Source organism: Nansenia antarctica (assembly GCF_963989245.1).
Source record: "Nansenia antarctica genome assembly, chromosome: 15".
Lineage (NCBI taxonomy): Eukaryota > Metazoa > Chordata > Actinopteri > Argentiniformes > Microstomatidae > Nansenia > Nansenia antarctica.
In genome coordinates, this window is record NC_137685.1 from 30,043,003 (window position 1) to 30,056,644 (window position 13,642).

Below are 13,642 nucleotides of genomic sequence, written 5' to 3' on the forward strand. Positions count from 1 at the left end.
CTCACAGAACAGGACACTCTTAAGGATGAACGTGGATGAGATGTATGTTGTATAATGTAACAATAACGGAGGAATCCATAAGTCATACTGGGATGAACATACAATGGAATGTCTTTGAAGATTCCACCTCCTTTAGAGTTAACTGGAATGGCTAACACCTAGTTTTGTCAGCTCCGTTATGGACTTATTTTGTTGTGCTAAGATTCTTCAATACATGGCAGTGCTTATCAGTGAGCCCAAATACTTGACTAATTACTAATATTTAGATTCTACAAATACCAGCATTGGATTCAATTTTGGCACTCTTAAGGATTGCCTTGAGCAATGTCCTTTGTAATACAACGGACAAAACAATAATACAACACAAACACTAAAACAAAGGTATTGACCCGACCGTTGGAAGTGTTTTTGTGTGCAGTAATTATCTAAGACAAAAAGACTCAAATGTGATTAAGCTTACATGGAAACATTTTGTTTTTAAGTACCAAAATGCTGCAAACATTGACATAAAGATTGTGTGGCACAAAAATGCTTGAATATACATGAATTTAGGCATTCATCTTTATAGTCACTGGTGAGTTGACCTAGCCAAAAGGAAGACAATGTTTCTAATGCAAATACAATTTTGTAAAGAGTAAAGAGACGATATAAAAAAAAGCAAGTTAGAGTGGTCCTTTAATGCTTTATAACACCTATGGTTAACTTTTTTTTTTAGCTGCCTGGAGCAATGCCTTTATTGTCTTCATAGACTAAAAACCTTTTATGGCCAATACTACGAGGCCTGAAAGTGCTGTAAAATCATCTTTGGATTTCCCAAACAACGTTCTCCGATAATACCATCTAGTTGATAGGGAGGATCAAAAGGAAATACTTTTTTTTTTCTTTTTTCTTTTTAAAGAGTCTACCTCCTGATAAAGGTACGAATACAGTCTGGCACATTTTTGGAACCCATAGAGGGAGAAAAAAACAAAACAAATAAACAAACAAATAAACAAACAAAAGCAAGGTATCTGGGATTGATTACGCTAAAGTGGGGGGTTAACCTCACTGGGTCTCCCCTGAGTGGGGTGGGGGTGGGGGGGTCAGGGATCGTGGGTCAGGGTGGAAGTGCTCAGATGAGGGAGATCCGTATGGGGATGTTGGGAGACTCTGTCCTCTGCGGAGAGTGATGATGGGTCACCAGGTGCTCCACCACTGTGTGTTTAGACATGTGCTTCATTAGGTAGGTCTCCTGAGAGAGAGAGAGAGAGAGAGAGAGAGAGAGAGAGAGAGAGAGAGAGAGAGAGAGAGAGAGAGAGTGAGAGAGTGAGAGAGAGAGAGAGAGAGAGTGAGAGAGAGAGAGAGATTTAATCAATAGCAAGCATCATTCATAGGGTTTGTGGAAGCAAATGCACGAATATAAATCACTTTAATTTGCGTATCTAATCATGTGTATTTTACTTCCACGTTAACACACATATTTGTATTGATCCAAAATGGATCATACCTCACTAACTACTATGTGATTCCTTACATCAGTTATGTTCACTAACCATGTGACCTGGCCATGTCTAAAGTCAGCTGTATGTTATGTTGACTTAACTACCTGCTGTAGCTCATGGAGCAGAGAGCCTCTTGTCTGTGGTCGGGGGAATGTCTTTTTTCTTTTTAGCCATTTAGCTGACGCTTCTATACAAAGCGACTTACATTGCAGTGAGTGCATACATTTTTCAGTATATATGGTCCCAGAGAGAATCGAACCCCCAATCTAAGCATTGTTAGCGCCATGCTCTACCAACTGAGCCACAGAGGCTCAGAGTGATGTTAGGGACACGACAAACCAATAGTGAGTGAGTCAGGACTCACACCTGTCATTTGGTCCGATTCAGACTGGTCCGATTCATAATATGTTACAATGTTGCACTTGGACCTGGTCCGATTCATAATATGTTACAATGTTGCACTTGGACCTGGTTCGGTTCGTGTTCACACTGCAATCTTGACAGAGCAAACGATCTTCAGGTCTGCTGTGGTTCTGTATACGCCCTCAACACCACGCGCTTGCTAACAGTTTTGTGAATTTGCAGTGTGCCAATCAACTTTTGTTGATTCTCTATTCTCATTTTCTGTTCAAACAAAACAACATTATCATGACCAGGTTATCACAGAGTTTACCATCAGTGTCTAATGTTCACATGCTTTGTTAATGAGACGGATTATACAGCTACATCATGAGCGTAAACTCCTCGCAAGTCGATTTATCTTAACGTGAGGGCATGGTGAAATAGCATTTTTGGTATTTTTAACGGAATCTAGGATCCGATATGATTGATTGTCACACAGGGATGAGCAATGAAAGTATTGTCAATCATTATTAATCATGAAATGTCTTTTGGAGTCAGATATAACGGAATGTTAAGTTGTGTAAGTTGGTCATGTGACCACTTGTATGAGCATGTCCATGACTGTTAAATGAATTAACTGAAATAATCATTGGGAATAAATGTATGTTTTATGTTTGACCTGTCATCTATTTTCAGTGTTTTATTTTCATATTATATAGTGTGTTTGACAAGTTAATTGTGTAAAGTTTCGTCAGTACAGGGTACAGCAATTGAGTTTCAGTTTGTGGGTAACGTGCGTTCTCACTGCAAACAAATCGCTCCGTGGAACGATAGCAAGCTGACTGAGACCACCCTCTCTGACTGAGACCACCCTCTCTAGGCAGACTCGGTCTGGTAGATTTTTTTCTCCGGAATAGGGTGCAATTACTGTGTTCACATATGCCCAAACAAACCCAATTAGGGGGGAAACGCTCCCTGATTAGGACCAACGAGCTAGGTGTGAATCCACCTTCAAATTAAGGAGTTTGAAATGAAAATGTTCACATTTTATACAGGGATTTATTTCTATAAATATAATTATTATATTATTTATAGATTTATTTCCATGCCCACTGCAATTTTGAACTGACTGCTCCCAGGCTGTAATTGATGTGTACAGTATACGCAATACTGTATGTGTCCTGGGATACTGGGATGTCGGGTTGGGCACTTGAGCAAAATGTCCAACAATGATCAATGATTCATTGTTTAAAAAACAAACAATAAATATTGCAGGCCGGGTGTGTAAGTGGGGTAGCACACTAAGGGGCATGCCGTATCATCGCAGGGTCCCCGGTTCGATTCCGGCCGTCGACATATCCTGCATGTCATCCCTCCTCTCTCTCACCCATCCTTCCTGTCAAATCTCTACTGTCTCTATCCCAATAAAGCAGAAATGCTTTAAAATAAAGCAGAAATGCTCTAAAAACATATATAAAAAAGCCCAAAGAAAAACAGTAAATATTGTATAGTATTGTGCCATTGCCTTTGAATCCCTAGCTGCGGTACTTACTGAGGTGTAGGCTCTGCCACACATGTACTTACTGAGGTGTAGGCTCTGCCACACATGCTGCAGCAGTAGGCCTTGGCGTTCTTGATGGCGTGGACAGACATGTGGATCTGCAGTGAGGCGGAGTCGGAGTACGCACGGTAGCAGTTGGGACACTTGTAAGGCTTGTCTTTGTTGTGCTGCCTCTGGTGAGACTGAGGGAGGGGGGGACAGACAGACAGAGGGGGGGACAGACAGACAGAGGGGGGGACAGACAGACAGAGGGGGGGACAGACAGACAGAGGGGAGGACAGACAGATCGGGTTACACAGTGATTGACACTGGACCTCTTGTCAAACAAGCATATCGACTGAGTCCAATTCCTTGTGATTTTTTTTAATTATGGGAAAACATGTTTGGGGAATAACTACAAATATTAAAAAAGGTCCCCTTCAGTTCTTACCTGCAGATTAGAGAGTTGTGTGAAAGCCTTTTCACACCCTGGATGGGCACATTTATAGGGCCGGTCACCAGTGTGAATTCTGCAAGAGATATGATGGGAGGGGAGATTAAAAGAGGCGTCATAACCAAAGACTTTTAACATCAGTGTGAATTGTGTCAAAGCATCCGGGCAAGGTACTCTGAAAACAACATTCACTTGAACATTTTCAGTTGAACACCAGTTAAGACGCCACTACTTTACAGGGAACCTAATCAAATGAAAGCTGGACCTGGTGTGTTGCTGCAGGTGGGAGAGCTGGCGGAAGGACTTCTCGCAGTAGGAGCAGTGATAAGGTTTGGTGCCCAGGTGTATGCGGAGGTGCTGGGCCAGGTAGGAAGCGTTGGCGAAGGACTTGGAGCAGTGGGGACACTTGTGTGGCTTGGCCTCTGTGTGCGACTTGGAGTGGAGTTGCATATCCGACTTGGAGAAGAACGTCAGCGGGCACGATTTACATCTGTGTAGACATAGACGCACGCACACGCGCACACGCACACACACACACACACGCAGACAGACACACACACTCATACACACACACAGACACACACACACACACACACACACACACAAAGAGAGACAGACAGACACACACAGACACACACACACACACACACAGAGAGAGAGAGACAGAAAGATAGACAAACACACGCACACCCAAACAAAGGAGAAATCCCCAACGTTAATAAGCACCATGCAGTTGGACTTTGAGCTAGAATGTAAACAACACAGAGCAGTGTTCAAAAAAAGGTTCTGCAAATAAGGCGCGGCCCCACCTGTAACACTTGCCCTCTTTGGGAGTCATGGTGATGCAGTCGTTTCCCGAGGCTAAGATGGGATAGGGCACCACCAGCAGAGGGGCGGAGCCGTTCTCTGCTTTGATCTTCTTCCTCCCTCGTTCCATCTTGGGAGGCGGCCCCAGCAGCCCGGCCAGGCCCCCGTTGATTTTGATTTGCTCCATCCCCGGGCCGCAGGCCAATCCTGCGATGACGTGGGGGGAGAGGGCCCCGCCCAGCCGGCTCTGGTTGCTGGAGGTGGGTGTGGTCGGAGTGACGGCGTCTGAGGCATTGTGGTTTCCTACCCGGGAGGAAAGGGCCAAACCTGATTGGCCCAGGGGGAAGAGGGAAGTGAGTGAGAAACTAAAGGAGAAGGAGGCAGTGAAACCAAAGCCCTGAGGACGTCCATATCACAGTTATGTGATGAGTCACCCTCATGATGGGGGAACGTAGAACTAATCAACCCTTCAGATCCAGGTTGTGATCACATGACTCATCATGCAGCTGATTGCCCCTATGGGGTCAGGCTGGGGCTTGGTTGTTAACACTAGAACAGCCGTGCCTTTTTACCTACTAAAAGAGTCGCCTCGGGGCGCCCCTCTAATGCTAACCTGCTATTTACACACAACGACCACTAGTTGGCCGCTTGTAAATTAGCCTGCTTCCTCCACAGAAAAACTGCAAAATAGCTTCATACTAGCTTATCCTGAAATGGTAAGGATACTGGGTGGTAGAACGCACATATCTAGGAAAAGTCATGAAAGGAGGGTCCTGAAATCTGATCGAGTGCAAAGATATAATACTTTTTTTTACTCACAGTTGATTTTTTTATACTCGCTGATTAAGTGTTAAGTATTCAGGAACAATAGAAATGAGGAGGAGCACTACAGAAAACAGTTGACTAGGCCCTCTCCTCTCCTGGACTATAAGCCAGTAAGGTTAGCTTGGATGGGCTATGGAAAGTCCTACTGCCCACCGGGCTGCACAAGGGAGGCTGGTGGAGGTAGAAATCGGAGGACGGGCTCACTGTAATGCATGGAACGGAATGGGGAACGGCATCACACGTTTGCTACATTCCTCATTCCCTTCCCGTGCGATTAAAATGAGCCCGTCCTCCGATTTCTACCTCCACCAGGCACCCCTGGTGCTGTATCATAAACTCATGTGATTACCTGACAGGTGGTTTGTTCTATTGGGTTGGTCTATGATTTGACGCAAATGCCAGTCTTCCCACAATCCTCTAGCTTTAATAGCCGTCTTATCATCCAGATTCAAGTTTACATCACCAAGAATACGCCCTGTTAGAGATGTGCAGAAAATTCACGTTATACGAGCAATGCTTTTTTACCACAGAAGCAGTAACAGGAGACAGTCATGACACTCCTGGCAGTCACATGTCCTCCCTCCATCCAAACAGGAAGGCAACAGATAATAATCAATAACTTTGTTTAATTGTTAAGTCGCTTTGGATAAAAAGTGGCAAAAATACAGTATCCCATTGACAAACACACGATGGCTTTTGGGTGAATTTCGTGCACATCACTAAATGTGTGGTGTGAGTGGTGATCAACGTATGGGGGAGGGGGAGGGGGGGGGGGCGCACCTGCGACTGAGCTGGAGGCTGGGCGGGCGTGCAGGGCGATGTCGGGCTGAGACTGGCCGTGGTTGTGGAGGCCCGGAGGCATCTGCTGGACTTTGTGAACGGACATCCCGTGTTGGCCACCTTCTGTCTGTGTGGGAGGAACCAGCAAGGGCTGTTGGGAGGGGACTGTGGTAGGGGGCAGGTGGTGTGGTGGTCTGATCTTCTCTGCCATCAGCTGCTCCTTGATCTTATTGATCAATACGAGGTTATCCAGCTGAGACGAGATATCCAGTGACAAGAAAACAGTCGTGAGTCTCGGTGTCGGTATGGGTTTGGGTAGTATACTTCATCTCTGCTAATCTGGAGCCCTCTGGAGGACTCAGTGGGTAAATGACTGAACTTTATTTTTTTTTACTGAAGTACACAAATGGCATGTCCTGTCTAGGCAAATCTATGGAAATGTTACATACATAGAAAACTGTTTGATTAGCAAATGAACTCTCATTGCTCATGGGTCATCATGAGAGAATGTAAATTATTCCCTAACAAAGTAGTACTAGCATCATCATCATCATCATCATCCTACTCCTCCCCAGCTCTACATTGACCATGCTGTGGTTGACAGTGACGGGGTAGACTAGAGACTCACCTGACCAGGCATGGTGGGCGGCGGAGGCCAGAAATAGGGATTATTGAAGCGAGGTTCAGCCATCCTGGAAGAGACAAACCAGGGACACGGATGAGGTTGGAGTTCAAACTCGGCACACTTTCCACTGATTACACAGACAATAGCAGCAGCACCAGCAGCAGCGGTGGTAATGGGTGGTATATGTTTATGCTTTGTGGTGAATACCTCAGTGAAATGTCTACAGAAATTAAGAAAACTAATGACTGGAACCACCACCGCCTACGTGTTTCTAAGGACGAGTGGATATCCTCCAGCCTAATGATTCTGTTGAACATCTTAACTGTTTCAAACTCTCCTCTTCCACTTTCCTCTTCACATCCCAGAAGAAAGTTTGTTTACACACGCTCCGTAGCTAAGATTAGATCTTCTCCTCCTCGCACCCATCTGACTCACAACTTCGACAGAATTTGCCCACCAGACAGACAAGAGAGTTTTTTGTTGAGTAGCTGTGGACTCAAGTCAGCGAGAAATGATCATCAAAGACACAAACTTGTGAGTCACACGCAAGTCTCAGTGGGGATGGAAATACCCATGAGGCCTTGTTTCTCCTCCGCTGTCAGCTCGTCCTCACTATCTCCCTACGCTAACGCACGATGGCCATTTCCTCAAAGACACACACTCCCTCTCTCATATGATAGCTACAAGCTTGTTAAAGACCACTTGGAAAAACACTCTTGGAGAAAAAAGAAATATGAAAGTGAAGATGTCTCCTCCTGTCTGTGTCAACCCCAGGATGGCATCAGGTAGGCTCATGGGATTCAACCAGTGGAGGCGGAAACCGGAGGATGTGCTCATTGGAGCCTAATGCATGGAATGGAATGAGGAATGGTATCACACACACAAACACACACACACACACACACACACACACACACGCACACACACACACGTTTGATACCATTCCTCATTCCATGCATTACAATCAACATGAACTAGACAAGATGATGACAGGTCAGTGATTTGAAATGTATCTGAAATGTAATGACAACCAGCATGACAACCAGCATGATCACCAGCATGATCACCAGCAAACAATATATGGGAGGCCCCTGAACCGATACAGGTTGCATAGATTTGATTTGTTAATGATCGCAAAAAATGCATACATTAAAACCAATAAACATAGCTTCAAGAGCTTTATTAGAATGGAATGTTGCAGGAGCTAAGATGTTTTAAAAGCAGAATAGAGAGACCAGGAGGGAGAGACCAGCAGAAGTATAAAACGTGGGACGATTTAGAAAAGAATCACACTGATGGTGGAGGCATTTGAAAAATGCCTGGTATCTTGATCGCCTACAGTGTGTCAATATTTTCATAGCAAACAATAACCCGTATCCCTTCACCCTGATAGCTGATTTACTTCCATTGACAAGGAGATCTGCCTTTGGACGGTTTGGAAACCAAGATCTCAGTCTATGAGTCCAGGATTCCCACAGGTAAAAAGCTAACGTAAGTGTTTGGGGCATTGCTGGCCAGGGTCCCAAGCGTGTTGTTGCATGGTCATAGTCTGCGATGTGTAGACGTCTTTCTTTCCATAGCCCTCTCTCTCATTTTCAAGCCTTGTGAATTTCTTTATATGACATTTTGCTTTGCGTGCTTTGGCACGGCTCGCCATTCTGAAGTCTGTTTGACTTAGCAGCACCATAACACAGCCCATTCGCTGCAGCCAAGAGAAACAAAAGTGATATGTCCAGGCCTATGAACCTAAACCCCACAAAATATTTCCCTAATGATGCAGACGGGTGTCGATTTCACTTCCTGGAGGCTCTCCTGGGCCGTGGCTTGAATAGCCAGAGAGTTGATTATCTCAACAATAAGGCATCTCAGTCCCTGTAGTTTGCTTCTAACATTGTGTAACAGTAAATAACCTTTCTCAGCTTTTTGGCCACAAGGGGAATATTGACACACTGTATCTTAAAGTGAGTCCTCATAAATAGACATGGGTTTGATTTCCATAGATTAAGTGCAGTGCCTTATGGGGGGTCCTTCCCTGCCACTCAGGCTGTCAGAGTGCCTATTGAATGGCAGTAGCACCCCCCCCCCCCGCCCTTCAATCCAGTTTAAAGTGCTTTCAGAGTATTGCAATACAATCATTATAATGCTCAGACTGTCAAGCAAATCCAGGTTTCTCCACAATGAGCATCATTGTCATGTGATCAGACTGTACAAACTCAGTCTAGGTTCAATCTATGCCATGTCTCCACCAAAACAATCTATGTTTCCACCAAAACAGAATTGGTCATTGTTAGCCTACTGCATGTATTTCACCTGAAGATTACAGAAGATAGTATATACATAATACATAATACATGTTCAATGTAGAAAATCATTTCAATTAATGACACAATGATTTTACTTATCATAGTCTGAATTGGATTGTGATATTAGAGGTAAATACAGTAATAAATAAATGAATAGCCTACTGTACATTAAGTTGTCAGCCCAAATATGAAGACTGCATCTTTTGGGATGGAAACGTCTGTCAGCTACATAAATTGTAAAATTTTACAGCAAATTGCTACATTGTTTCATTTACAAACTGCTACATTGTAGCACTACGTATCTTCACAGCTGTTGAGCAACCAACCAACCAACCAACCAACCACCCACCAACCAACCAACCACCCAACCACCCAACCAACCATCCAACCAACCAACCATCCAACCAACCAACCATCCATCCAACCAACCACCCCACCCAACCATCCATCCAACCATCCAACCAACCATCCATCCAACCATCCATCCAACCAACCATCCAACCATCCATCCAACCATCCAACCATCCATCCAACCAACCATCCAACCATCCAACCAACCATCCATCCAACCAACCATCCATCCAACCATCCATCCAACCAACCACCCAACCACCCAACCAACCACCCAACCACCCAACCAACCACCCACCCAACCAACCACCCCAACCACCCAACCAACCCAACCAACCACCCAACCAACCAACCAACCACCCAACCAACCATCCACCCAACCAACCAACCACCCAACCACCAACCCAACCAACCACCCAACCACCAACCCAACCAACCAACCACCCAACCAACCAACCACCCACCCACCCAACCAACCACCCACCCACCCAACCAACCAACCACCCAACCACCAACAACCCAACCAACCAACCACCCAACCAACCAACCAACCAACCACCCAACCAACCACCCACCCACCCAACCAACCAACCACCCAACCACCAACCCAACCAACCAACCACCCAACCCAACCAACCAACCACCCACCCAACTAACCAACCAACCAACCGACCACCCGACCGACGGACCGACCGACCGACCGACCGACCGACCAACCAACCACCCAACCAACCACCCAACCGACCAACCGACCACCCGACCGACCGACCGACCGACCAACCAACCCACCAACCAACCACCCAACCAACCAACCAACCAACCAACCACCCAACCGACCAACCGACCAACCGACCACCCGACCAACCAACCACCCAACCAACCAACCAACCAACCAACCACCCAACCGACCAACCGACCAACCAACCAACCAACCAACCAACCAACCACCCAACCGACCAACCGACCAACCGACCACCCGACCGACCGACCACCCAACCAACCAACCACCCAACCAACCAACCAACCAACCAACCACCCAACCGACCAACCGACCAACCGACCACCCGACCGACCGACCGACCGACCAACCAACCAACCAACCAACCACCCAACCACCCAACCACCCAACCACCCAACCAACCACCCCAACCACCCAACCACCCAACCAACCACCCCAACCACCCAACCACCCAACCACCCAACCACCCAACCAACCAACCACCCAACCAACCACGGCTGTTGTGTCTTACACTGACCGGCACATTATGTCCAACTCAAAGATAGTGTTTCCCATTCAACGTGTAGCTCATTTAATGTACAGCACACAACTGTTCTCTCTTACCAATGAGCGGCACATGTGTCAAACACTGACACGATGAGAACACAATAACCCCCCCTAACATGTTTACAAGTCCCAGTGTAAACACGGCCTGACAGATCACACGAGGGAGGCTCCACACTTCCACAACTAAAAACAAAAGTTTAGGCCACTTACATACCCAGCCATCACCTTGTCTTGAGATGTCTTAAGATGTCTCGAGACAAGGTGATGGCTGGGTATGTAACTTTTCCCTTAATTCTAACAGGATGTCTGTGTTTATTTCCAAATAAAATTACTTAAAAGAGACCAAACGAGGAGCATCTCTGGGTGAACAGAGGCGACCCCCCCCCCCCCCCCGGAGCCTGCAGCTCCACAGCCTCTCCCACATTCTCAGACAGTTTTATTAAAAAATTTCAGACAAAAGGAAAACAAAAATGGCAGCCCTGTCTTATTTTTATAAGGGACAGGACGCCATATTCTGCAGATCCCAAATGTACAGTCCTAAATTCGGCCGATTTACAGTCCTAATTCAGATCCATGCAGATAGGACATCCGTTTATTTGCATTAAAGTGTACAGAATGATTGTTTACTGTCTTAGATGTGCAGGTTTGAATAGCCCGGCTAAGAGGGGAAAAAACCAGACACTTCCTACAGCGATCATGCCTGGCAAAGCATCGCGTTATGGAAACTGATTTCCCGGGAATCAAAATCGCACATTTTTATTCCCGGGAAAATGACTGCATGGATTTCGTGTCTCATATGATATGGCGGGAGATCGTGTTAACGCAAATGCACAAACACGTTTGTCTGTTTCACACATGCACACAGCTATAGTCTGTTTTTTTTTCTATTTGAACTTTTTCGCGACTCTAAAAATGATGGAGAGATAACTGTCTTTAGAATAAAACATCAGATTAACATGTTTACAACGCCACACAGAAGTCAAATGAAGGATCGTATACAGACCTGGACACCTCGATGGTAGATGTTTATATATTTTATAATAAAAGGTTAAGATGTTCTTTCTTGCTTGTCTCCCAGTCGAGTTCAGACCTTCCGGGTCACCTACTGTTCACTTCTGGGTGTTGCACGCCGAGGAATAGCGATCTGGTACTTCCAAGATTATTTTTATTTTATTTTTTTACTAATATACAGTTTTGTTTTTTTGCACAATTTGGGGAAGAAACGGCACACATGTCATGATAACCATGGCTGATAATTCTAAATAATTTTAAAGAGTTTCATTCTTACAAGAGAATTGAGATGAATTGTGAAAACTGGTTTTGTAATGGATAACAGTATCTGTTACATCAAACGATATTATTATTACTGGATCCAGCCAACCAATGATTAGGCTTGTTTTCCCCACCCATGAAGGATCACAGATTGACTGTAATGATATTTTGCTTCGTAACGCTGGACATGAGCACACCATCACATAAACAGGTAGGAGTGTGTGTGTGTGTGTGTGTGTGTGTGTGTGTGTGTGTGTGTGTGTGTGTGTGTGTGTGTGTGTGTGTGTGTGTGTGTGTGTGTCAGTGGCGGCTGGTGATACAAATGTTGGGTGGGGCACAGGTTATGGGGGCATGCTCCACGGGGAAGAATATCAACTTTAAAATCTGGATTTACAGTCGATTTTAGCATGAGAATATATACGTATATCATTTAATTATTTTTATATATAACTTATTAAAGGGCAAACTGCAAACACAACAAAAAATATAATGCACAACAACTGACAAATCAACTGGAATAGTCTTTGTTAGCAGAGTAGACCTAATGTTAACAGAATGGACGTATACCCTTTGTCTATCTGTGCAGAGGTCAGGTGAATAATTCTAGCAGTACTGTCCAGACAGTTGTCTTGTTTAGCCATTCAACTAGGCATTATTTATTCAATGGAGAAAGACATGGAACACAATGCAATTGTGATAATAAATGTGTTCTTTGTTACTTCTTTAATTAAATTAAAGTGTACCTTTCTATTATCATACAATGTTTCCTTGAACATGTAAACTCTATAATCATACAGTTGTCTTTCTATTAGTTGTCTCTGTCATACTGAGCTGTTTGTTATCATCCTGAACTATCTCTGTTGCTCATCTCACATCAGTTCTGTCTCTATTGCTCTCCTCTCCTGTTGTCTGTCTCTCTGTTGCTCTCCTCTCCTGTTGTCTGTCTCTCTGTTGCTCTCCTCTCCTGTTGTCTGTCTCTCTGTTGCTCTCCTCTCCTGTTGTCTGTCTCTCTGTTGCTCTCCTCTCCTGTTGTCTATCTCTCTGTTGCTCTCCTCTCCTGTTGTCTGTCTCTCTGTTGCTCTCCTCTCCTGTTGTCTGTCTCTCTGTTGCTCTCCTCTCCTGTTGTCTGTCTCTCTGTTGCTCTCCTCTCCTGTTGTCTGTCTCTCTGTTGCTCTCCTCTCCTGTTGTCTGTCTCTCTATTGCTCTCATCTCCTGTTGTCTGTCTCTCTGTTGCTCTCCTCTCCTGTTGTCTGTCTCTCTGTTGCTTTCCTCTCATCTCCTGTTGTCTGTCTCTCTGTTGCTCTCCTCTCCTATTGTCTGTCTCTCTGTTGCTTTCCTCTCCGCTCCTGTTGTCTGTCTCTCTGTTGCTCTCCTCTCCTGTTGTCTGTCTCTCTGTTGCTCTCCTCTCCTGTTGTCTGTCTCTCTGTTGCTTTCCTCTCCTGTTGTCTGTCTCTCTGTTGCTCTCCTCTCCTGTTGTCTGTCTCTCTGTTGCTCTCCTCTCCTGTTGTCTGTCTCTCTGTTGCTCTCCTCTCCTGTTGTCTGTCTCTCTGTTGCTCTCCTCTCCTGTTGTCTGTCTC

At 45.2% G+C, this 13,642-nt stretch overlaps 1 protein-coding gene across 1 annotated transcript; it reads right to left on the bottom strand.

The window, feature by feature from the left end:
- Positions 1 to 11,882, bottom strand: znf362a (zinc finger protein 362a). The gene is made up of 9 exons (XM_080546169.1): positions 11,797 to 11,882; positions 6,858 to 6,921; positions 6,230 to 6,482; positions 5,799 to 5,924; positions 4,627 to 4,951; positions 4,083 to 4,307; positions 3,815 to 3,893; positions 3,408 to 3,566; positions 1 to 1,231 (listed from the first exon to the last, which is right to left on the bottom strand). The coding sequence occupies exons 2-9, from the start codon at positions 6,918 to 6,920 to the stop codon at positions 1,112 to 1,114; spliced, it is 1,350 nt and encodes a 449-aa protein (XP_080402295.1). The 5' UTR covers position 6,921; positions 11,797 to 11,882; the 3' UTR covers positions 1 to 1,111.
- Positions 11,883 to 13,642: the final 1,760 nt, after the last annotated feature.